This window comes from Rhinichthys klamathensis, unplaced genomic scaffold (assembly GCF_029890125.1).
Source record: "Rhinichthys klamathensis goyatoka isolate OS25496 unplaced genomic scaffold, OSU_Roscu_1.1 h1tg000036l_1, whole genome shotgun sequence".
NCBI lineage: Eukaryota > Metazoa > Chordata > Actinopteri > Cypriniformes > Leuciscidae > Rhinichthys > Rhinichthys klamathensis.
In genome coordinates this window covers 6,220,001-6,247,458 of record NW_026606584.1, presented here as the reverse complement: position 1 = coordinate 6,247,458, position 27,458 = coordinate 6,220,001, and the positions used below count along the sequence as shown (strand labels likewise).

At 45.1% G+C, this 27,458-nt stretch overlaps 1 protein-coding gene across 2 annotated transcripts in view; it reads left to right on the top strand.

The window, feature by feature from the left end:
• The window catches only part of septin9b (septin 9b), a 163,710-nt gene that overhangs the window by 49,930 nt on the left and 86,322 nt on the right, over positions 1-27,458 (top strand). For both annotated transcript variants that reach the window (XM_056246188.1, XM_056246189.1), the window contains exons 2-3: positions 13,829-14,093; positions 14,696-15,045. In XM_056246188.1, the coding sequence (XP_056102163.1) occupies positions 13,829-14,093; positions 14,696-15,045 (615 nt within the window). The remainder of the gene's footprint in view (positions 1-13,828; positions 14,094-14,695; positions 15,046-27,458) is intronic.

The window sequence follows — 27,458 nt, the reverse complement described above, 5'->3', positions numbered from 1 at the left end:
AAAACATGTCGATTTTACTGGTTTTGTAAGGCCAAATTAGAACCTGGAATTTATATTTTTCCCGCAGTGATGAATGAGAAGAGCCATAGCCTGTACGTGTCTGATCTAGCCTGATTTATAGGTGAGTTATAGGCTAATGATAATAAATGCGTCTGAAAAAACAGCGAGGCATTTTAATTGTTTATTAATAAACTATTGTTTTCTAAGTGTCGACTAAAAACATATCTCCATCTCCGCTGTTAAGCAGATGCGCTTTTAGAGAGAAATCCACCTTTCATACGGATTACATAATCAGGTATTTGCTTTCGATTCGAGTTTGTTTGTTTAAAAGTGCACATTTTAAGCTTTAGCCTACATAGGCTATCTTTTGTTTCAGTTCTCGCGCTCCAGTTCACGGAGATCATGAAAGCGCGTAGTAGCCTAGGCTACTGATTGTTTTATTTTATTTTACAAAAGCATGTTTTCTTGTTATGAGTTTACACAAATAAAAGTAGTTGCGAATAATGGATTATTATTTTCTGTATGACCAGAAATGATAGACTAGTTTAAGTTGTTTCCACTGTTGATAGGAAAATGCAAGTGTTCGCGCCCGCGAACATTTTGAAAGGTAATGGAAACGCGGCTATTAATAAGCTTGACATTGTTAAGATTATTATTAAGTCACATTGAATATTGATTACTTGGTCAACATACCCTTTTAAATTGCAATGGGATTTGTGGTGCTGGTTTCGGTTGGCCACGATTCCTATTCCTGTGTAGACAACCACTGTTCCTGGTGGCCTTGGGAGTGAGGTCAAGTGCGATCGGTCGGTCGGACCATGTAATTACCGCTTATGCCTATGGATGCCGCTAAACACCACTAAACGGAGATATTCATTTTTTCAAAGCAATAGTTTTAACAGTTTTACAGATGTTATCGCGGGCCGCCAGAAATGTTTCGGCGGGCCGCCATTGGCCCGCGGTCCGCACTTTGAGAACCTATGCTCTACAGTAGCAAAAAGAGTGCGTGTGTTGTTTAAGTTGCTGTTTATAATATTAGAGAAGAAAGTCTGTCTAGCTTTGCCTAGTTCCATATTAAAAGCATGGATGCTGTCTTTGTAGATGTTATAATGGACTACAAGTTTTTTCTTCCGCCACATGCGCTCTGCTCTTCTGCATTGTCTTTTCATGTTTTGCACAGCTGTTGAGTTTCTCCAAGGTGCTTTTTGTCTACCACTAATTTTCCTGACTTTCACAGGAGCAATATCATCAATTACACTTTTAATTTTTGAGTTAAAAGATTCAAGGAGAAAATCAACAGAGTCAGCAGATATGCTTGGTTTTAAAGATATAGCCTTCATAAATAGCACACTAATGTTCTCATTTAAGCATCTCTTCTTGACAGACACAGATCTAGCTTCAATGGCAGGAGAGATCAATATATCAAAGAAAATACAGAAATGATCAGACAGTGCTACATCCTTAATAACAATCGATGAGATGTTTAGACCCTTACTGATAAGTAAATCTAGAGTGTATCCACGATTATGTGTGGGTCCATGTACATGCTGAGTCAGATCAAAAGTTTTGAAAACAGTTTTGATTTCTTTTGCCATGTTGGTTTCTGCATTATCTATGTGAATGTTAAAATCTCCAGCAATGGCAAAACAGTCAAACTCAGAGGAAATTGTTGATAACAGTTCTGTAAAGTCCTCAGCAAAGGCTGGAGAGTATTTTGGAGGCCTGTAAATAATGATAAGTAAAATATGTGGAGCACCTTTTAACACAATACCCAGATATTCGAAAGACGGGTAATTCCCGAATGATATTTGCTTACATTGATAGACATCTTTAAAAAGAGCAGCTAAGCCCCCGCCTCTCTTACCCGCTCTGCAAACACTCATAAAAGTAAAGTTAGGAGGGGATGATTCATTGAGGACTGTTGCACTGCAGCTGTCTTCTAGCCAAGTTTCATTTAGAAACATAAAGTCCAGGTTGTATGTGGTTATTAAGTCGTTGACTAGAAGTGATTTATTTTTAAGTGAGCGGATGTTTAAAAGTGCTAACTTAACAGTCTTACTTTTTGTCCCCACAGCGATCTTAGTTTGGCGTGTAATAGGCACCAGATTAGATGGGTTTGCTGTACGGCTTTTGAAGGCCTTAGATTTTCTATCATGTAATTGAACAGCAATAGAGAAAGATTCAGGCACACTGGGTTCCCGCTTGTTTTGTAAACATTTAAGAAAGTTACTGTTATCATAGCGGGGACCCGACACATATCACTGAGAGCTGGTATCAGTTGTTTTTGGTTCACCTCGAGCTGCTGGAGGAGGGTGTGTGCCCTGGCGCTGTGGCAGAGGCCGAAGAGCTCTCACAGGAGGAGGGGGAGGGCGAGCTGGGCCCGCAGGCTTTGGTGGTTGTGGGGCCTGTCGTTTTTTGGTTGACATCTGGGCGCTTGCAGCAAAAGAGTGGGATAGTTTGGTTCCAGCATACACCAGTTGTTCCATTTTCTCTGAGAAGCACAGAAGTGGAGTTGCTGGAGAGAGGGATAACATGTCTGGTGAGAGGGGCTGTTGCTCTGGTGTTATCGGAGGCTGTAGTATGCTGTCCTGGATTTCCTGGCTGTTTTCCAGAAAGTCGTCCTTGGGTGCTGAATCTTCTAGCAGTTCTAGTATGTCACAGTCTGTCTGTGGTGAGCTCTGTGGGCAGGGCTCAGCTGAGATTGTGTCCGTGAGCAGAGGTTGTTGTGGCTGAGTGGTGTTATCATTGTCCTTGTGTGATGTGTCAACCGCATGTCCATTCAGGTGCAGAAGTGAAGTCCTGTGGTCATTCATACTGTGTCCAGGTGTGTGTGTGCCATTCAGGTTGAGTGGATTGGCACACACTGCAGAAGGATGATGGAGGGAGAAGTAGATATTGTCCTTTAGCACTCTTGAACCAAGTTTGTTTGGGTGGAGCCCATCCTGTTGAAACAGTTGCCTCTGACTCCAGAAAAGATTGAAGTTGTCAGTGAAGTTCACTCCTTTTATATTGCAGGTTTTTTGCAGCCATGTGTTAAGCCCAAGCAACCGTGAAAACCTGTTTGTTCCTCTTGCTGGGAGTGGTCCACTGATGAATGTCTGAACTTTCAGTCTTTTCAGTGTTTCAAAAATTTCATTGAAATCCTTCTAAAGGAGTTCTGACTGCTCTTTATGAATATCATTCTTCCCCACATGAATGATGAGTCGATTTGCAGTCTTATGTTTAATCAGAATGTTCTGAAGTTCCCTATTTACATCAGAAGTTGTTGCTTGTGGAAGGCAGCATGAAGTTGTGTAACTGCTAATAATGTTTCTGATTATGGAGTCACCCACTATCAGAGTCCTGGGCTCGGCTGCGCTCTGAGCTGAGTGCCGCTGTCTGCTCGACCTTGAGCGCCAGTTAGCAGTGTTAGCTTACTGGCTTATTCAGTCTGTGTTCGATCACATTCATCACATTCAGGGATTCCTCATTCATTAATACTTCAAATCTGTTCTCAAGATGCATAGCCGGTGGTAGGAGACCAGTGTTTGCAATCCTTGTCAGAGCCGTATCTGGGGTAGAGGATGCTACTGCGGCAATGTGTGATGCTCGTGACAATCTGATGTCTCGAGTGCCTTTGGGTCTCGCTCCCTGTTTGTGCCATCGATTTGTAAGTCCATCGGCTTGTTTCTCTACACTCAGTATGGCTTGTATTGGAGCACTAGATTCATGGGACTCACCGGCTGTATGCTGAGGGCGTCCATGATGAAGCTCTGTTGTGTGTTCCGTCTGGTTTGTTGGTCCCACAAGTAACTTTGTTTCAAGAACTGCAATCCTTTGTAAAAGTCTCTGGCAGTTAGTGCAGCAAGTAGATTCCAGAAGAGGTATTTTCTCTTATCCTTATGAATGTAGGCAGTTGTGTTTTCTCTTCCCCTGAATGTAAGCTTTCAGTGGGAGGCTGGTCGGAGAAAAGAATTCTGCTTTTTTCTAGTAATCAAGCGTTTGAGCACTGTGCTGATTTGCTGAAGTTAAAATTAGGTGATAAAAGAAAATAAAATATAAAAATATAAACACGATAGAGCAATAAAAAATATAAAAGCGATAGAGCAAAGCGCGGAGCAGTAAGCAAGAGCGTCCGGACAGTAGCTGAGCAGGAAGCTGAAGTCCTCAAAACATGCACCTCAAAACATTTCTTTTCACTAAGTCCTTTGACCCCTAACTCCCCCATATTTGTTAAGCGAACTTGGGTACTTGGAACTTGAAAGGCGCTATATAAGTCTAAGTTATTATTATTATTATTATTATTATTACAATAAGGTCGGCCGCAAAAAATAACTCCTTAAGAAAAATCCTTAAGAAGAAAATATAAGAATAGCAGCATTGCTGCTTGTTACACTTGTAATCACACACATCTTAACCCCTTACTAGTCGGCCCCAATTTTGGCAAGTGATGCATTCATGACATACCCAAAATAAAAAGGTTGCTTCTCATAAGTCATTCTGAATAGACACATAACCAACATATATTTAGAGAGCCAACCCTTGAGAGTTTACATTTCAAGACTCAAAATTAATCAGACTGTTATTAATATTGAGATATATAAGCTCAAACATAAAAATAAAAACAACAAATATTAAGAACATATTTTATTAAATGTATAAACATATTATGTGAATTTAGGATAGCAACTTGAAACCACAACTAAAGTGTAGCCACAATTGTGGTCATGCTTCATTTAAAATCTGAGGATGATATCTATAAAATTATGCATTTTATTCAGCCTATTGTGAGAGCATGTTAGGGGAGACTTTAGAGAATTTTTAGAGAATGCTAATATAAGATTCTCATCAAATATTTTATTGCCCTGTAAACACCCTTTTACAGTCTCTGACTAATGTCTGGTGAGGAGAACTGGCCCCATTCATGTTCTTTTCATTTAATCGACCAACCTTTCACACCTCTGCCGGTATGATACTTAATCTTCATTATTCTTTTATCCTTATTCTTTTGTTTGAATTCAGCCATTATAGCCTGTATTGGCCATCTAAACCTCTCTGATCCCACTCTACATGATGAATCCACCTATTATATTAAGTCTTGTTAGAAAACAAACAATTCTTGGAACTTTCAATGCGAATTATTTTTTTTAAATGATTGTATGAAATGGAATAGCTTCTGCAAGCAGGTGCATTAGCACAACAAGTAGCCTCAAGCTACATGACACAATTTAATTTATTAATATTAAACTTTTATTCAAAGTTCACATTAAAACAACATCGAGTATTTGTATCATATTCCGGTCGCGGATTAAAATGGTTTCAAGTCACGAAATTTTTTTGAAATATGTTATATTTAGCATTTCAGATGAAGCTATGGGCTAGCCTTACCTAGCATATGCATTCTGTAAACATTCTTTATTCATATGAAAACCCCAAATCGCACGAAAATCACACACAAAACACATAATATTTCAATCGTGCATTTATTAGTTCCTTGTTTCAGGTGAAGAGATGTCAGTTTCGCTTTGTTATCACGGATGTTTTTTTTTTTTTTTTTTTTTTTTTTTTTTTTTTATTAATTTTTTGCAGAAGAACAATCAACTAACAAAAATAAGGTTATCACGGATGTGCAGTATGAGGAAGTGTACACATGACGCGTCATGCTGAAGAGGTCACGCTGGACCACGTGAGATGATTGACAGCTGTACAGCGAATGATATAGCTTTGAGGTCAAATATGACGCGATCCAGGAAAAGGAGAAACACATCTCGCTCCGTTCGCTGTTTGAGCTCTTTAGATCGCATATTTTAGTGATAAATGAATAGAAATGTTATTCTGTATGACGAAATATTTTACAAACATGCGATAATTAATCATTATTTCTCCAAATATGTGCACCATTGGACTAAGCCCTGGCGGATGCTGTACATTGCATGTATGTGAACACATATAAACCGGAGAAGACGTGAATGAATGCTTTATGAGTGATGATTTCTATTCAAAATAATGAACGTTACAGATTTATTATTTTGCACTCCTGGCATAAATTAAGAAATTAATGTCTCTGCAAACCAGTTTAATAATAAACAGTGGTCAAATATCGAAGCCGGAGTCTTTAATCTTTCAAATGATGTTGTGTTTGTCCAGATCAAATAAGAGTGTGATGTTTAAATGAGTAATAAAGGTAGAACAGCGATAATCTGGGATCCCCGGTGATCTTTGATGAGTAAGGTTAAGCATTGAGTCCTATGGCCTCCAGTTCACCCGATCATTAGATCATGCCAAAAGGCTTAATTAAATATCAGAACAAGGGCAGCTCCTCTGGCGATCCAGTGGCCTTAATCACTCCAACAGTGATGCTGGCATTCAGGCACTGGCACCAAACAGGACATCTGGGTGCAGACAAGCATGACAAAACAGCACACAACAGGCCACTTTACTAATATGATATGACCTAATATGAATTAGTTTCTTGGTTTATAGCAATGTGAGGCAGACGATTATGATTGAGTCGTTCCCTTATCGAGTCGGTCTCTCGACATTACGTATGGGGAAATCCATTTTCCTCGAATCATGAAGTCTGATAGAATAACTCTTTTGCTTGCAAATAGCCAATGGCGGTCCCGCCATCACCTGATTGGCTGACACTGCTCAATATAGGTGACGGCGGGCGCCAAAAACCTCAGAATCTTTTTTCTTCACTCGAGTCTGTTTTCACCGTTGATGTACGCATTCAGAGCGGAGTATATTAAGGAGTTTTCATTCCCCTCTCGCGTTCCGGTGGATTATATTATGTCTCTTTGTCGCCCGTGTGGTGGAACCCATCGAATCCCCGGACGCACACAACTTGTGTGCTGTGCCTGGGTCGGGACCACGCAGAGGCGGCACTCGAGGGATCGGGACGTCCCGCCTGTGAGGAGCTTCCCATCAGATCCTTCGTGCAAGGCTGGCCGTTACACGTAGCGACGACCTTGTGTCTCCTGCCTCTCCCCAGTCTGCCGCCGTCGAGCCGCGGACCGGGAGACGGCAGAGATCTCCATTCGCGGGTTCTGTTGAGGCGCTGACGTCGGCCCAAGGTCCACGCCATCCTCACGTGGCAGAGCCCGTGAGTTACTCTTGAGGCCATTTACCGCCCTCTTGAGGAAGCGCGGGAATTATCTCGTTCGGTTACGACGATGACGACGCCAATGGTCCGAGTCTTCGTCTGAAGGCGCCCTCGCCTTTTTGGATGCGGAGCTTATTCTCACTGAGGCGGTGGCAGATATGGAGCTGGAGTGGACAGTGCCCAAGGAGCTGCCGTCGGAAAGGTGGCCTCGGCGCGGGCCGTCAAGCTAAGGATGCCATCGCGGCTCGTTTAGCATATTCTCCCGGCTGGAAGACCCCCAACTGCCTTCCAGACCATGTCGCGCTACTGCTCACATGGCTGAGAAAGCCTAACGTTACACGTCAGCTGGACATGCAGCATCTGCCCTCCACACGATGGCAATTCTGCAGGTTTTCCAGACACGACTCCTAGGGTCCCTGGATATGGGAAGCCCGGACCCCGAGTTGCTCAGGAAACTGCGCACGGCCGCAGATCTCGCGTTGGCGGCGTCTAAAGAGATACCGTCAAGCAACCTAAGATGACGCCTCATCTACTGCCGAAACGGTCTCAAGCCCCCCCCGGCGGTGGGATCGAGATCATCTTCTGCGCAGCGCCAGCGGGACCTAACAGACGCGCGTCCCCGAGCGCGGCAGAACGTCGCGAGCCAGAGGCAGTTCAGGAAGTCGCAAAAAAAAAAAAAAAAAAAAAAAAACGCGCTCCTGATGTGCGTGTCAGGGAGGAAAGAGCGCGGGACGTGTTCGTCGGACCCGTGCGAAGAGGGCGTGTTCCCGCCCAGAGTTCGACGAGAATGTGTTGTTTCTGAAACCGCTGTGTTCTGTTTCAATAACAAAGTACATTACATGTCTCAGCAAAAGAGCTTCTCTCCCCAACATTATTACCCGCCTCATAGGCGAAGCCTCTCCCCCGGGAGACGCATCGCAGAGCGGAAGCTCGGGGAAACCCGAGGAGATGGCTATCTATGTCCCCGTGCATGATGCCGCGGACGAGCTATACCATTTCATATAGCAGTCAATGCTTCCCCGGTGGCTGGCGCCCAGCCCCCGCCGCAGCATTCATTGCCCTGTATCCTTCAGTGCAATGGCGATTCTGATTACTACACAGTGTGTATTCACAGTTGTTGCGCGATGCAACTGACGCTTACGTACACACCACACTGTTATGTGTAAGGATTTATGCCATTATATATTGCCCTGTGTCCTTCAGTGCAATGGCTATTCTGATTACTACAAGTACGTGTTCACAGTTGTTGCGCGATGCAACCGACGCTGTGTTACGTACACACCACACTGTTATGTGTAAGGATTTATGCCATTATATATTGCCCTGTGTCCTTCAGTGCAATGGCTATTCTGATTACTACAAGTACGTGTTCACAGTTGTTGCGCGATGCAACTGACGCTGTGTTACGTACACACCACACTGTTATGTGTAAGGATTTATCCCATTATATATTGCCCTGTGTCCTTCAGTGCAATGGCTATTCTGATTACTACAAGTACGTGTTCACAGTTGTTGTGCGATGCAACCGACGCTGTGTTACGTACACACCACACTGTTATGTGTAAGGATTTATGCCATTATATATTGCCCTGTGTCCTTCAGTGCAATGGCTATTCTGATTACTACACCGTAAGTATTCACAGTTGTTGCGCGATGTAACTGACGCTGCGTTACGTACTCACTACACACTGTTATGTGTAATGATTTATGCCATAAATTGCCCTGTGTCCTTCAGTGCAATGGCTATTCTGGTTACTACGCAGTACGTATTCACAGTTGTTGCGCGGTGCAACTGACACTGTGTTTACGTACACACTGCACACTATATGAATTTGCCGTTGTATATTGCCCTGTATCCTTCAGTGCAATGGCTATTCTGATTACTACGCAGTACGTATTCACAGTTGTCGTGCGATGCAACTGACGCTGTACACACTGCACACTGATATGTGTAATGATTTATGCCTTATATATTGCCCTGTGTCATTCAGTGCAAATGGCTATTCTGATTACTACGTATTCACAGTTGGTGCGCGATGCATCTGACGCTGTGTTACGTACACACCGCACTCTGTTATGTGTAATGATTTATGCCATTATATATTGCCCTGTGTCATTCAGTGCAAATGGCTATCCTGATTACTACGCAGTGCGTATTCATAGTTGTCGTGCGATGCAACTGACGCTGTGTTTGTGCACACTACACACTGATATGTGTTATGATCTATGCCGTCATATTTTGCCCTATCCTTCAGTGCAAATGGCTATTCTGATCACTACGTATTCACAATTGTTGTACGATGCAACTGACGCTGTGTACACACAACGCACTGATATGTGTAACTATTACGCCGCTATATATTGCCCTGTATCCTTCAGTGCAACTGGCTACTCTTTTACTGTGTAGTCACAGTTGTTGCGCGATGCCACAGATGCTGTGTTTTGTACATTGATATGTGTCTATGATTTATGCCGTTATATATTGCCCTGTATCCTCAGTGCAACCGGCTATTCTGATTAACTACGTATTCACAGTCGATGTCGCTATGCCACTGATGCTGTGTTATGTACATTGATATGCGTCTATGATTTATGCCGTTATATATTGCCCTGTATCCTCAGTGCAACCGGCTATTCCGATTAACTACGCATTCACAGTCGATGTCGCTATGCCGCTGACGCTGTGTTATGTACATTGATATGTGCCTATGATTTATGCCGTTATATATTGCCCTGTATCCTCAGTGCAGCCGGCTATTCCGATTAACTACGTATTCACAGTCGATGTCGCTATGCCTCTGACGCTGTGTTTTTTGTACACAAAAATGTAACTATGCTTGTGCATAGTCTCAGTCGTCGCTACGGCGACTTGCGTTGCATCTGTGTAGATATTGAAGCGTTATGCTGTTATGTTGCCCTTCAATGTAATGGACCATTGTGTATGCATATTCATGCAGTTTCGGTCGCTTCAGCGACTTGAGCTGCATTATACACACAGATGTTTAAAATGTGCACACTGATGTGTTATGCTGTTATGTTGCCCTCTATCATTCAGTGCAACAACCAGCTATCCTATCTAACTGCATATTCAGTTTGTCGCTACAGCGACTACACTGCACTTATGTACGTATAAGGACGTGTGTTGCTATTTTGTTGCTCTGTTTCTTTCAGTGCAAAACTAGCTATCTTAATCTACCGTGCATACTCACAGTTTCTGGATGTATGTACGTACACGGATGTGCAATTTACCATGTGTTATGCTGTAATGCTGCCCCGTTTCCGTGCAGCTAGCCATCCTGATCGAACTGCACATCTCAGTTTCTGTCTCTACACAGTTCTGTCGCTACGGCGACTTATGCTGCGTTATGTACATGCATGGATGCGCTACAGCGACCGATGCTGTTACGTACATGTGCTATGCTGTCATGTTGCCCCGTTTCCTTCAGTGCAACTGGCTATTCTGTGCTAACTCGTCTACTCACAGTTGTAGCTACGGCTATGTGTTTGTTGTTTACTGAGGTGCTATGCTATTATGGGGCTATTATCTACTGCGTATATTCATCAGAGCCCAGGTGGTTACAATTCCAGCATTTTGCCCGGATGAGGTCAGTGTTTCAGAGTCTCAGAAGTATGCTTTGTGCCCCATGCGTGCCCTGCGTGCTTATGTGAACAGAACTAGCCAGTTTCGAACTTCAGAGCAGCTCTTCGTCTGCTACGCGGGTGCCAAGAGGCGGCGCGCTGTCGAAACGGAGGCTATCTCACTGGATAGTGGAGGCTGTGCACTGGCTGGCTTATAAAAAAGCTTCCCGGGAAGCCGTTTCCCTATAGGGGTGCACGCCCACTCCACTAGGAGTTTGGCGTCATCATGGGCGTGGGCGAAAGGCATGTCTATTCAAGACATTTGTTTCGCTGCAGGTTGGTCGTCTCGTAATACCTTCGCGAGATTCTATAACTTGAATATCCCTTCATTTGCACCACATGTCTGTCAGTGCAGGGAGAGAAAGCTGAGCTGTCGTTGGACTAGGCTAGACTGCCCCGATGGCGCGCGCTCTAGCTACGGTTCGACTAGTCGTCAGACAGTGCGAGTTATTATTAGCATAGCTATCATGTTCACTATATTGTGCCCTTTGTTATGCCCGCATTCATAGCCGGCAGTATTTTCCTAAGCACCAATCACTTTGCTGCAATCTCCCTCCATTCAGTTCAGCGTGCTTAGCTTGATGGGAGGGGCCTTCGTTGGTGCAGATGCCGAGTTGGCTCTGTGCCAATAGATGTTTCAACCAGGTCCGGTGTCTGTTCCTGAGAGCTGGGCGGGGTTTTTCCCACGCGGCGGGGGTTTTATTGTTCCCCATACGTAATGTCGAGAGACCGACTCGATAAGGGAACGTCTCTGGTTACTCACGTAACCGTAGTTCCCTGAGAGGAGGGAACGAGACATTACGTAACCTGCCGTGTGGGAGGGACTCTCAGTCTCCTAACTCTCGTTCAGCTAAGATTCTGAGGTTTTTGGCGCCCGCCGTCACCTATATTGAGCAGTGTCAGCCAATCAGGTGATGGCGGGACCGCCATTGGCTAAATGCAAGCAAAAGAGTTATTCTATCAGACTTCATGATTCGAGGAAAATGGATTTCCCCATACGTAATGTCTCGTTCCCTCCTCTCAGGGAACTACGGTTACGTGAGTAGCCAGAGACGTTTTCTTGTCCAAAATGAATCCGACCAAAATGATGTTTTGTTTGTATAGAGTGTTCTTAGTGCATACTGTATGGTTGCGGCCATGGAGATAAAACACAAGTAGAAAACTTGAGAGGGTTAAGGTGTCTTTACAATAAATACATAAAAAATGAGAAATATTTTGAGAAGCATCCAATCATGGAAAGACAGACATAAAGTCCAAAATAACACTTACCTAGCAGCGAATGCAAGTTTTGGGGAACTTGGTAAATTTGAGAAGCGTAAACATGATTAAACATAGAACTGTTACAACGCTACTCCTAGCTGAAGTATGTGCTTGATTCAAATAAAAGACATCCATTGCAACTGTAGTAAGTCTTTAAACTTTGACTAACTTTAAATAGGAGAATGTTAATTTTTGTACTTTTCCCTTCTGTGGTCAGTTATCCTCACAAATCACTTGCTATTAGCAGGTGTGGCAAAAAAAAAAAAAAAAAAAATAGAACAGTGAAAATGATCTGCAATTATTTTGATCTACGATTGACAATTGGTCTGCGATTGCCTTTCAGTCTGCCTGAAATATTATGAAAATCTTTGAATCTCTCATACCCAAGTGATGGTCTTTAGTATAGGATGTGGATTCATGAGGACAGACACGTTTTTGTTTTGTAAAGCAAAATAATACCTCCAGAGAAGGAATTCAAATGGGACCTTCTGAGAAAAGGTGAACTAGCTGCCAGTAATTATTTCAAGGATAAACAGTACATCAGGGCCGCTGCTGGCCAAATGGGTGCCCTAAGCAGAATTGGCACGCACAACAGTGGAAACACGGCTACTGTTGTTGTTTGGAATTTAGTTTCAAATATATCGTCCAGCCTTAGAAAATTGTCTAATAATGCGGTTAATGTATTCTCGTCAGAGGAATGTGCCACTTCTGGTATTTTGCTGGTCAATTGACAGGTACATTGCAATCAAGGATTTTTTAAAAATCAAGCAATTTAATTTAATCGAGGAATCATGACAGCCCTAAATAGCCCTACAAATTACCATGGTATAAAACGCAATGCACATTAAAATAATTGAAATTACGTGACATAAATTGCATTAGTATCAAATCAGACAGATGAGTTGATGGTGATCAAAATATTAACAGAGTTAAACATGTTTAATCTCACCCATTAACTTAAAAAGACAAAAATATAAAGTTTCACGTTTGTGAACATACCTGAAAGGGATGCACAGGATTCATCTTGGGCTTTTTTTCTTTTTCACTTCTTAGCAGCAGACTGCTGTTGTCTTTTCCCGGACATAGTTGTCCATCAATTATGATCATTTGCAGCCAGCCAAAACATACCGCGTTCACCCTAAAATGCATTTTTAATGTTTACATTTATGTTTATGTTAATATTCAATGAAAGTTTTTTTGAGCAACAGAGATGGGGGGCCTTAAGCAAACTGTGTACTCTGCGTTAGGGTGTGGCTGTACTTGCAGTACTGCAGTACATTGTGAATGAATGTGCATGTTGATTTTGCTCATATTCACTCAGCTTTTTATCCAGTAATTTGGATAAAACAATTACAAGGAGTTGATATAAAACAATTTCTTTTACATTTACTGATATCTAAAATAAAGTGTATTTCTTCACACTTTGTTGCTGTTTTAGGCCCAATCATTAGCCAGAGCACTGAATTTGGCTGTTCCACCCAACTGAAAATTCATTATAAAGTGAAATGGTGTTTCATAACTCTTCAGTGCTGATAAGTGCACCCTGTGTACCATGTCACTTTTACCATTTGCAGAATGTTTGCTGTGGGTTTGGCCGACCTGCCTCACAGTCTGGATACCCTCAGCCTTCCATTACTTTTCTAACACTATAAAATATAATTGTTGTTTTGAGTACAAATGAATGGCTTCTTTTGTATTATTACATAATTTGTATTTCAAACCTCAAATCTTTCTCTAGAATTTGATGGTTGGCTATATATGTGTGAGACTACAGAAGATAAATCTAGGAATTTAACACACTAAATTCCAATCTTAAAAGTTTTCCAATCTGACCTTTTCCTCCAGCTCTGAAACGCTCATTTGAAGTGGAGGATGTGGACTCATCCTCACACTCTTCATCACCTCACACACGCCGAATACCATCCAATGTTCAGCGTTCAGCCATGTCTCCGACCAGTGGAAGGTATTACGAACTGGGCTCCAATGGGACCAAGCCCCCTGACACCTCGAGGCCCAAGGCACGAACCCCTGAACCTGTGTCACGTAGGACAGAGCTAGGCTTTGACATCTCATCCAACAACAACGGCAAAGCTATTGAAGGATCTCCCAGGTATAAACTAGTACAGTATAGTTGCAATTTTCACATATCTGCCAGTTACTAGATTTTGTAACTACTTTGATCCTGTTTTGGTTTTGTACAGAACTACATTTGTCGGTGAAGCAAAAATATAAAAAGTAACTGCAAATATTGTGTCTAAAATGTAACTTTAATATTTTATATAAATAAAAGTAATAAAGACTGTGGCAAATTTGTACAATCTCCTTTGTACATTTTTGTACCATTTACTTATGCTCCCCTGAAGGTCAGGTTTAGGAGTGGACCTTCATGACATTTAACCATACATTTTTGTACAGTCATATGACATTACAAACTTGTATAATAGTTCTGGACTCACATTGAACAGTTTTAGAAACCAGAAAATATTATTTGAGTTACTTAGATTTTAAACACCAGTTTTCATTTAGTTTCTGGTCAGCCAACAAACATAGTGCTGGACAAGTGAACAGTGAAAAAGTAATACAAACAGTCCTAGTGCTGTTATATGTAATATGAGCACTCTTGTCCAATCAGATCAGAATATCAGAACTAACAGTTGTATAATTCAGATTATGTAATGCTAAACTAAAAGATACAATGTTATTGTGTCCTAGTCCTGGAACGGCCCGGTTTGGGCTGAAAAGACCAGATGTCTTGGGCCACAGTAAGACCCCTGAGACGCAGAAGCACTCAGTCACCTTTAGCAAGACACTGGAGACCATTGCCCCCATCACACGTGCAGCATCTACCATTGTTCCTCATGCCAGTGCTAAACTCCCAGAGACCACCTTCAGAAAGAGCGAGCCACCGAGTCCTGGAGATGGATCAGCAAGAAAGCATGAAATCAGTGTCACCAAAACAACAGACACCAGAGGTCATGACAGTCTCCACCATCCGCCGGTTACGACAAGGTGTCCATCGCCAAATCACGTAGGACGGAAATCCCCTGGTTCTGATGGGCATAGTAAGTATAGTCCAATAATATTAATGTTTTTGTTCACCGTGTACAGTAAATTGGGTGTCTTTAACTACAATGTACTTGCGTCAAAAAATAATGTTGGGTACAGTGTACTTTATTGTGTTTATGTTGTATTGCAAAACACTTATATTGAGATGGAACACAGATAAGGTTAGAACCTGGTTTCATGGTATGAATAGGTTAAGGGGTAGGGGTAATTACAGAAATTAATTACTGATGTAATCAAATGTAGGAATTAAAAATATATATATAAGTACAATGTAAAAACATGTATGTACACAGTAAGTGCATTGTATCAAATTAATAATTTAAATCTTAGTCTATAGTAGTATAAACTACTTTAGTAGTAGTATAGACACTCAAAATAAAGGGAGCATATGATTTTTTCCCTCTCAGAATAGAGGAATGAAGCTTTGAGATAACCACACAGCTAGTCAGTTGTCTTCTCAAAGGAATTGTTTTAATATTTCCAAGCAAATGGAAATACGTTATTTCACATACGTTATTTCATTAGCTGTCACGAGGTGCCCTGGTCTATGGTTGGATCCTATTATCGTTAGCCTCATCTCTTGCTTTAAAGGATGTTCAAACACTGTGTGAAACATAAATGCCTGTCATTGTTGTTATTGAGAGGAGTTATTCCAATCTTCTGCTTCATGTGATTTTGACTTTCTGTGCTTCATCCCCCTTAGCCTGAGCTCCAAGCTTTTCTGTTCTGTGTTTGATCTCAGCTGGATACTGAACTTACTCTGACTCTGACTTCCTGAATGGGCCATTGAGTTTTGGCCCTTACTGTCCATGAGAAATTAGCAAGATGCAAATGAGCCATGAGTGGAAGAAAGCTGCAAGGCAGCCGCAGGCTTCATACTCTGTCTGGACTGGAGACTTTTAGTCCAAGGCTTTTAGACAGCCTTCATACTGAGACATAAACATACTATAGTAACTCAGGATCACAAAGGACCTGAGGTAAAGGAGAACTGTGTTGAATGAGAGGGGAAGTGGTCATATTTAAGTCAGTGCAGCTGTGGAGTATCTGAAAACTTTAATGGCATTTGTTGCTGAAACTATAAAAAAAACATCCAGAGGCTGTTTATACCAGACTTCATTTAAAGTTTAAAATTGTTATAATGAAGGCTGTTGTGTATTTAAGGAGCATTAAATGTGATGGATATTCTGACAGTTTTATTTATATTTGGGATAATGAAGGAGGAGGGCTTTCTCTTCTCTTCCAAATTTATGAGCACTTTTATGAAAGATGGAACTATGGCTAAAGGTGGAACCTTATGGCTTAGTAGAGGTTACAGCAGGTGTACAACCTACAATCAACTTGCCATGTCTGAGTATGATGTAATATGCAGTCTGAAATTTTCTCTGCCTTTGTGGTTGTGAGTTGATTATGATGTTCTAGCAGCTCATGTCACATGGAGGTCATTGCTTTAGTAAAGACTGTTAAGAAAAATATATACACATACATATACATATACATAACCTACATATATTCCGTATTCTCCACACAGTTTATGCCATAATGCTTTTATAAAACACATGTACATCACAACCAGGTACACAATCCAAACAATGACAGAACACATACAAGAAATGGCACACATCACACATGTGGAAGCTCTCTGGGCCAGAGGAGTTCCCGTAAATGCTAAAAAATAGAGGAAAGAACAGCTGCAGCCAAGAATGATCTAATGCCTAAACAGACACATGACATGGGCATTACAATGTAAACATGGTTTATGAGGACACTTCCTGTGTCCTCATAAATTAAATGGCTTTAAAAAACTAAACTGTTTTTTTTGTTTTTGTTTTTATTCAGAAAATGGAAAAGGTTTTCTGTGGTGGGTAGGTTTAGGGGTAGGGTTAGTATAAGGGGATATATGTGTTATGTGTATATATTTTGTATGCTAAAGTCACATAGTAAAAATTAAACTGACTTCTAATCACCTAAATCCCAGGTGCAGTTTATTACAAACAAGATTAAACATGAGATGAACAGATGATTAACCAATGACAAGAAACATGGCAGGATCACATGACAAACGTGGAATCACATGACAAGACACAAAAACATGAAACTTGACCAAGACAAGACCAAATCGTGACAGATCCCCCCCTTTATGGGTGGCTCCAGACACCCAAACAAAAGAAAAAACATTCAAGGAGGGTGGTGGAGCGGAGGCGGTCTTGGGGGAGGGATGGTGAGCCAGGCCCGTGCAGGAGGACAGGACATGGGACGTGGCATGGCGTTGACGGGGCTGGGCCGTGGCATGGCGTGGGCGGACCTGGGTCATGGAGCGTGGGTGCCACCGGCAGTGCAGGAAGCCAGGGCGGCGCCGGCGCGGCCTCCATGGTCCTATCAAGGGAACTACTTTTTATTAAAACAATATAAAAACACATGTCTGTATTAAAGAAAAAAATATTGATAAACATTTGGAAATGTAAAATTTGGAATGTAATCAAATAACAAGTACTTTGTCTTTGGGTGTCTTGTTCATTATATATATTTTCATATAAAAACAACAGAACTTAAATTACATCCAGTTTATTAGCAACACTGTGCATTAGTGTGAATCCCGTGATATCAGTCTTTGATCTCACAGGTGTCTGATCCACTGCGAGAAGAGAGATCTGTCCGTCTTGCCTGCACTTTTTTCACTCCTCCCCTCACTGCAGCCGCCTACTCTCGCATACATTTCAGGCGAGGCAAGGCGCATCTCAAAGAAGCCTAATGATATGAAACGTGACCAAGACAATACCAAATCGTGACAGTTGATTTGTTTCTTTTCTATCCAACTATACTCCCTATTACTCTGCGTGTTAAGCTGTTTAGCATCTGTTAATGAGTTATACGCTATATGATTTCTTGAAACTAGCATACATATCTTCTAAAAAGTTTAATGGATCTTAAAACTAAGCAAAAGTTAAGTTTGGCTTTTTATAAGCATTAAATAGTAATACATTTTAGAATAAAATAGTCAACTCAGCTTGTTTTAGGAGTTTGTATCTAAAAGAAAAGGCCTACAACGGAAGACATAATAAAGGAATGTTGCAGGTTTAATAAAGATTAAAGGCATAGTTCACCCTATAATGAAAATTCTGTTATTATTTATTTACCCTCAAGTCATCCCAAACCTATAAGACTTGATGAAAACCTGAGAGATTTCTGTCCATCCACTGAAAGTCAATTCAAGCAAAACTTTCAAGCTTCATAAAGACATTGTAAAATGAATTGAGCATTTAATCTAATAAGTAAATGATGACAATCTAATATGTCGCTTATTAAGAATAGATTTTTTTTTCTTTCATTCTGCTCTAGCTCCCCCCGAGACACCATGAATGTGAAGATGGTATCACTGGCACAAAAACGTTACTAATTTAGTGCTCATGGGTTCTCTTGTTCTGATCTGCCCTCAGAACTTATATAATTTATATAATTATCATTGTTGTTTTTAAACTTCTTATCTCTGATATTCTACACAATTTAATTTTTACCATGTAAAACGTCTCAGACTGTAATCTTAGTTCTACCAGAAAGACTCGGGAGAATAAATACTGTAACAATAAATACATTTATTGATAGCCCAGCAAGCAATAAAGTTCTTTGGCGTAGGCCCCGTCCATAGCTCGCAATCCGAGGGTCCGGACTCTGCATTTCCTGCCTGAAGACGAAGGCAGGGGCGCAGCCGACCCCCTGTGAGGTATAGGAAGGGACCATCCTGGTGGTGGTGGGGAGGATGGAGGGGAAGGGACCATCCTGGTGGTGGTGGGGAGGATGGAGGTGAATGAAAGCGTCAGCATCTGCGAACTCAGACATGTGTAAGTACTGGTCTTTTATACCGCAAGTATTAGACACGATTGGATAGATGAGAAGGTAATAAGTGACGTAGCAATTGAGTCTTCCTGGCAGAACTTAACGCTAAAGCTTCCATTTCCCTGAAAAGAGAACGAGATGCTGCGTCGATGGCGCCTTGGGAACGCCCCTGCGTGATTGCGTCTGAAGGACATATGTCAACTAGTCCAATGGCGAGAGTGAGCGTTATGGCCGGATGACGTCACGACCAGGAAAGGATAAAAGCACATCCGGTCTGACCGGATGGGTTACAGTCGTAACCTGAGACGTTCCCTTTCGAGGGAACTCGCACTGCGTCGATGACGCCTTGGGAACGAGAATATCCAATACGCCATACTTACAATTGCCTGATGTAAAACTGTCGGCAATCTAAGTATGAAGCACCTGAGACCCTGGGGCAGCGTCCAGGTCCAGGCTATAAAACCTCCCAAATGTGAGCGGCGAGGACCACCCTGCCGCATCACAAACCTCTTGAAGGGAAACCCCTGATAATAAGGCTTTAGAGGCTGCCATACTCCATACTGAGCTCTGACCACCAAAGGGCACGGCTGGCCAGAGGACTCATAGGCAAGAGAGATAGCCTCAACTATCCACTTGCTGAAGTGGCTGGAAGACCCTTCTTAGGTGAACCAAAACAGACAAATAACTGATCTGATTTTCTCCACGGGGCAGCCCTGTGGACATAAGTATCCAGTGCTCGCACTGGACACAAGAGATTCAGTTTTTCCTGGTCCGAAGAAGCAAATGGAGGAGGACAGAAAGCCTGCAGCACAATAGGCCTCGGAATATTGGTCGGCACCTTAGGGACGTATCCCTGTTTAGGGTATAATAATGCCTTGACCATCCCGGGTGCAAACTCAAGGCAGGTGGGAGAAACCGAAAGGGCCTGAAGGTCTCCGACTCGTTTGAGGGACGAAATAGCTAGAAGAAAGATAGTCTTGAATGTCAGAAATTTCTCTGAAACCGACTCTAGGGCACGAATGGAACCCCTGACAGGCAGACCTCAGCCTATCAACTCCTGCCCTCTGGGAGACGCTATAGGGTCCCAGAGTGCAGAAAGAACAAATATAAACACTTATTTGTTCCTCTGTCAATATCGCTGCTGAATCAACACATGAGAATAAAGAAGTGATAGTTTCCCCCCCACTTGCACTTTAATATACACTCACCGGCCACTTTATTAGGTACACCTGTCCAACTGCTCGTTAACACTTAATTTCTAAGCAGCCAATCACATGGCGGCAACTCAGTGCATTTAGGCATGTAGACATGGTCAAGACAATCTCCTGCAGTTCAAACCGAGCATCAGTATGGGGAAGAAAGTTGATTTGAGTGACTTTGAACGTGGCATGATTGTTGGTGCCAGAAGGGCTGGTCTGAGTATTTCAGAAACTGCTAATCTACTGGGATTTTCACGCACAACCATCTCTAGGGTTTACAGAGAATGGTCCGAAAAAGAAAAACAATCCAGTGAGCGGCAGTTATGTGGGCGGAAATGCCTTGTTGATGCCAGAGGTCAGAGGAGAATGGCCAGACTGGTTCGAGCTGATAGAAGGGCAACAGTGACTGAAATAACCACTCGTTACAACCGAGGTATGCAGCAAAGCATTTGTGAAGCCACAACACGCACAACCTTGAGGCGGATGGGCTACAACAGCAGAAGACTCCACCGGGTACCACTCATCTCCACTACAAATAGGAAAAAGAGGCTACAATTTGCAAGAGCTCACCAAAATTGAACAGTTGAAGACTGGAAAAATGTTGCCTGGTCTGATGAGTCTCGATTTCTGTTGAGACATTCAGATGTTAGAGTCAGAATTTGGCGTAAACAGAATGAGAACATGGAACCATCATGCCTTGTTACCACTGTGCAGGCTGGTGGTGGTGGTGTAATGGTGTGGGGGATGTTTTCCTGGCACACTTTAGGCCCCTTAGTGCCAATTGGGCATCGTTTAAATGCCACGGCCTACCTGAGCATTGTTTCTGACCATGTCCATCCCTTTATGGCCACCATGTACCCATCCTCTGATGGCTACTTCCACCATGTCACAAAGCTCTAATCATTTCAAATTGGTTTCTTGAACATGACAATGAGTTCACTGTACTAAAATGGCCTCCACAGTCACCAGATCTCAACCCAAAAGAGCATCTTTGGGATGTGGTGGAACGGGAGATTCGCATCATGGATGTGCAGCCGACAAATCTGCGGCAACTGTGTGATGCCATCATGTCAATATGGACCAAACTCCCTGAGGAATGCTTCCAGCACCTTGTTGAATCTATGCCACGAAGAATTGAGGCAGTTCTGAAGGCAAAAGGGGGTCCAACCCGTTACTAGCATGGGGTACCTAATAAAGTGGCCGGTGAGTGTATATATATTTATGGCTATTGAAGAACACTCTTGCAGGGCGGAGTACCCATAATATTATTTAAGTATCTATTTATATTTTTTATTGATGACTCAATGTTTTTAGCTTGTGTGTGTTGTAATTGTTGGAGCTTGTACTGCAAGACAAATTTCTGTGTACACGGACAATAAAGTGCTATCTATCTATCTATCTATCTATCTATCTATCTATCTATCTATCTATCTATCTAGCCTCAAGGTGCCACGAAGAAAACGTATGATCAGGGGGTCTCGTCCCAATGATGTACTACCCACCGGGGCATGGAAAGCCGCAATGGCCGCCATGTAGACCTTTAAAGGGATACTCTACTGATTTTTCATATTAAACTATGTTATTCCCTTAACTAAGACGAGTTGATACATACCTCTCTCGTCTCAGTGCGTGCACTAAATCGCTGTCTTGCGGCGAAACGTCTCGGTTACGTATGTAACCCTCGTTCCCTGAAGGAGGGAACGGAGACGTAGTCGACGTGTCGACTGATTGGGATCACGCTTAGAGAGCCTGTCATCTTCGAGTACTATTAAAACGAGCCAATGACATTGGCGTGCGTGAAATGCATCACACACTCCGCCCCCGTGCCGCGGGTATAAATACGGAAGTGGATGCACGCACTAGTTGTTTTTCGCTGAGGAGCCGAGCGTAACTCGGAGTCAGCGGTGGTCCAGCAATAGTGGTTACGGGACTAAGTCTCCGTTCCCTCCTTCAGGGAACGAGGGTTACATACGTAACCCTTTCAGTCGCTCACGTTCGACGTAGTCGACGTGTCGACTGATTGGGATCCCAATAAAAACGCCATCTAGTGCTGCCACCTTCCATCGCCTAGACAAAAGCCTCCAGATCCCCCCGCAATTAGGCGGGGAAGGGACAGGGCTTAGCCCAGGGAAGTCACTGCTGTTCCTACAGGACCACTGGGAAGTGTTCCCTGAACATGGAAGGAAGGGACGCTGCGGAAGCCACATCCTGCCCGAAGGGAGGTAACATGTGGAGAATACACATATGAACTGGGCGGATGACCAGGCAGTACAACATATGGAATGTCACTGGGGTGGCTCCAGCCTATGACAGGGGGGAGACTCAACCGGACAGTGACGGCAGAGCAGGCTCTGTCAAGGGAAGACACGGGCTTGCTGCAGGGAGCCGTACCGTGGAAGAATACACATATGGGATCACCGTAGGGATCACAGCATATGGACCCAGCCTAACACAGGTTCCACCAGAGCATACGAGTGATAGGCCTGGCTTCGGACATTCCGCAATGTCCGTTGCCGAAGGGTATGGAGGAACTCGACAGGGTTCGGCAAAAAAGGGGAACTCAACTGGAGCAAGAATTGCGCACGTATCCAGTCCATAGGAGGGGAATGGCGCAGCAAGCCGACACAACGTACCGGGCTTACAGTGAAACTGGCTTCATGTGAAGGGAGCCCACGGGAAGCAGCGGTTCGGCTAAGCCCTCAACTCTAGAATATCTGTCAGCGAAGCACTCTGTGTCAACGCCTAAGCAGGAGCACACTCTCATTTAAGAGGAGCTCACCACCTAAGTGGACATGTGCATCTCGGGAATTCACCAAGATGAAGGCAGCCACATCCGTGGGCCAACCTCGCTTGGAAACAGCCTTCCCTCTCTGCTGATTTCCTTAACAGATAAGAGCTGATCTGAGGTCCTATGGCTTGCGTTCTGTGCACGTAACCCCGCAATGAAGCGGACGGACAGAGAAAGCCAGGGCTGGGTCTGCCTCCTGGGTCCTTTTAAGGGAGAGGTAGGAACCTTGGGAACATATCCAGGCCGGGGTCTCAGCTAGTGAGAGTTAGCCGGCCCGAATTCCAGGCACAAGTCGTTGACCGAAGCGAGCAGTTCCCTACCCTCTAGAAGAGACCATGCGAGCAGGAGAACTGTAAAAAACTGAATTTTTAACTCACTGCCTGCAGTGGCTCAGGGGCGGTCTCTGATTGTAATAGCACCAGAGACAGGCCCAAGAGGAAAAAGAGGGGCGCAGGGATGACCCTTGCTCCCTCAGGAACCTGACGATCAGGACGTGCTTCCCATACTTCTGCATATGATGTTTGTATCATATTGAGGGTGAAGGAACAGCCTACTCCAACCCAACTTGCAGGAAAGAGAGCACTGAAATGACCAAACGCTCTCAGGATCTCCTCACGGAGAGAAGACTCATTCAACGAATAGGTTCCACTCCTAACTAGCGAAGCACAACTGCCTTATCTTAAGGGGGTGCTTGCAGAAGTGATGGTCACTACCACATATCCTTGTGATAGCGACCTGAAACTCCCTGTCCAGTTCTTTGAATGCAGGTGCCATCATGCCCCGTCCCTGAAAAGTATTCAGGGGAAGTCAGGAAGGCTGTCGAGGGAACTAGATCTGCTTGGGCCAAAAAAGGGCCAACTATCAAGACCTGTTCCACTCCTGACTTAGCACAGTAGGTGCAAGCGACATGCACGCACAAGACAGGAGCACTGCTCAACACTAGATGTGATAATTCACTGAGCTTCAGGAGCATTTCTGCTCAACACCTGAGTGTGATGAACATCACTGAACTTGAGCAGCGCCAAGCGATAATGAATCACATAGCCGCTTTCTTAGAAGGCTCACTGGGGAACGCATTTCTGCTGGGCCCCGGAGTCAGCTGAAAGCCAGTGTCTATCCAAGGGATGTCCGCTCAGACAGAAACACAACTGGCAGAGGGACGAGTCCGGAGGGGCAACAGATGCAACTGTGCGGCCCCGAAGTGGTCCCTGCTCAGCTGGACCGCCAGGGGATTGGAGTCTCCATTCTCCCTGGCCATAGCTGTCGTGAGGCTCGTTGGCGGCACGATTGAGCAGGCTGGAATAATTTTATCTTCTGACTCCAAGGAGGAGGTGACGGGCGATTTGTGACATGCGAGGGAAGCTTAGCGCAACGGTCGCGATGTTGTCCTTTCAGACCAGTAGCAGCTCGCTGAGCAGCGGTGGCTCAAAGCGAGGTGAACTGCCAACTCGAGGTAACGAATACCAATGCAGTCGGAGGTCGCCCAGGCCTCCGTTAAAGCATGCCCTTTGTACATGGCCCCTCAGTCAGTGTTAGTGGACCTGAAGGTCTGAACACGGGCTGAGAGTTTGGTGGCAGGCCGGGGTGATCTTTTATCACACAGGGCGTGCCGCTCTGCCACGGTCACCTCGGGACTCGATCATAAAAACTAGTGCTGAAGCGGTCTTCATATGGAGGAAGCCAAGCGGCTGCGTCTGCCATATGCCCCAGGAGCCTCTGAAATTTTCAGTGGAACCCTTTCTCACTTCTAGCACTAGCCTAACACACTCTTCTTGAAGAGACGTGTTGGACCGAGTCCTTCTCCTGAACTGAAACAGAGATACTCAGCCCGAGGGCGAGATTACTCTCTTCCAGTTGACCTGAAGACCCAACTGGGTATGGAGCACTCAAAGGGTAGGACTTGTACTGACACTTCGTACCCTCGACGCCAGAACACAGAATGGTCTGTGTAGCGGAAGGATAGAGATCTGAAGTACTGTCCTTCAGGTCGAATGCTGCAGGCCAACCTTGGGGACGGAGCATTTGAAAATGCATCTCTGTGTAGTAATTGAATGGAGGCTTTCGAAAAGGGCCCGTTTCAATTGACACAGGTCCAAGATGGCCATAACCCACCACCAATCTAGGGTACAATGAAGTACGGGTCTATAGAAACCGGCCTTCATATCGGCTGGAGGAGAGGCAACATCGCGTCCTTCGCCAGTAGGACTGCGACGTGCGCACACAGGACAGGAGCAGTGCTCAACACGTAGGTGTGATAAATATCACTAATCTTAGGAGCATCTCAGCTCAACACCTAGGTATGATGAATATCACTGAGCCAGGGTGAAGCCAAGCGAAATGAATCGCAAGCCGAGTCTGCTGGTAGTTTCGGGGCCAGCTGGAGCGGTAGGAAGCATCTTCAGGCTTACACACACCGTGCCAGGGGCCAGGGAACCACAGACGTACCCGAGTTGGGGCAGCGAGGTGGAGGACAGGGACCCGGCTCGGAAGGCCTGGAGGCAGCCCGAAGCAGGGTCTGAGTGTGGTGTATGACACTTACCTGTCTCCACGAGACGGCCAGGGATGCGTGAGAAGGCGGATGACCGGGTCCTCGAACCGCACCCAGCTGCCGTGCTGGCGAACAAGAGGGGGCTGAGGGGTGCAAGGCTTACAGGGTCGCACACCGCCAGACTCGCCCTCTTGGAACCAAGGAACAGAGGAATTTGCTCTTCTTTGGAGTGTGGGTACCGCTTGCTCCGCTTCTTTTGGGAGCAGCGGAGGAACAGACACACACAAACAAAGACTCCACCCGGCCCTCACCCGGGGGGAGGGAGTGGATTGGTGACGAACTCCCAGAGCATCCTCCTCCATCCCTGAGCGGCCCACTCCGGAATGCTTTCGCTGTGGCTTGCCACCTGGCTTGGCAGCGCCTGGAGCGGGCTGGGCGTCCTTACTGCGGCCGGCTCCATGCTGAGGCCTGGCTGGAGGCTGCTGCGGAGGCCCAGTGGGAGCGGCGGCAGGGGAACGCCCTCGGCGACGAGCAGGCGGAGGAAATGCCACCGGCGGCAGGGTGGAGGCAGCAGCGGGCCGCCGGGGCAGGATGTGCTGGATGGCCTCCATCTGCACTTGGGCGGCAGAGAACTGTTGGACGTAGTTCTCCGCCGTGTCGCCGACCAGCCCAACCTGGGAAATTGGGGAGACCAGGAACCGAACCTTGTCCGCATCCGCCATATCAACCAGGCTGAGCCAACGATGGCGCTCCTGAACCACTAAGGTGGACACCGCCAGACCGATCGCGCATGCCACGACACTCGTGCCCGGAGGGCGAGGTCAGATGCAGTGCGATGCTCACCTATGAGCGCACGGTCTGGGCTACCCTCGTGCATGTCCATGGGTGCCCTGGCCTGACAGACCTGTAGCAGCGCCATGGCACGCAAGAGGAGGCGGCTTGCCCACAGGCTTTGTAAGTTCTGCCCGTCGGAACGGACGAGAACTCACAGGCCATAGGGGGAGACGAGGATCCCCCCAAAAGGTAGCGGCCGCCGGACACAGGTGCACCTGTGTCGCGACAGACCGCTCCGCTGGAGGGATAACCTCGCAACCCTTCACCGCTCCTCCATCAAGGGTAGTGAGGGGGAAAAGCTATTCAGGCAGTTTCTGGCAGAGAAAGGTGCCATCCACAACCTGGTAAGCTCTCCATGCACTTCGGGAAAGAAAGGCACTGGGGCGGCGAGCTGAGAACCAGCACGGCCCGCCCCAAGATACCAATCCTCCAACCGAGACTGAACGGGACATGGTGGAGGGTTCCACTCGAGCCCGGCAGCCTCGGCGGCCCGTTTCAGCATAGCTGACATTTCTGGATCTGGCTCGGGCAATGTTAAACTCCCAGAGGGAGAAAACACAGCCGAGTCGTCATCTCCAGAGGCCAGCTCACCCTCCGATGCTGCTATCGACATCTTATCCTCTGGGGGAACCCCAATTGAAACGGCTGATCGGTCCATTACAGAGGGACCAGCACGTTCAACAGGAATTCCATCGGCTACAGTGTGATGGAGGAGTGAGGAGCCCACAGGGAATGGTTACCGGGCGAGATCTCCATCACTATCCTCCGTTCACCCATCCCACACGGCACCCGGGGGTGGGGCATGGTAATGGGGACTCGCGCTTCGCGGACGAAGGCGAGTCTGGATCTCAACACCGCGACAGTCATATTCCCGCAATGGGAACATGAACCGCCCTCAAAAGCTGCCTCAGCGAGCTGTAAGTCAACAATTGTGACCGTCAGAGAGGAAAAGGGAACGACCGCATCCAGAAACGCACAGGTGGAATGACATCTTTCTAAAAAAAAAAATATTTATTTATTTTTGAAAAAGACGCAAACGCACCCGTGTTGCTCTTTCAGGAAATAGGACCCGTCACCAGTGCCAGAGCACACAGGGGAATGACCGCGGCAACACTGAACAGTGAACTGAAACAGTGAAGCACTCACTTTTCTGCCCTCTAACCAGCCGCCAACACACACAAACCTTTAGAAATTTGTTGCTGTTAAAACAGCAGTTGAGAGATCAAAGCTCGCGATCACCGCTGCACTCGCGCTGTAGAAACCACCAGC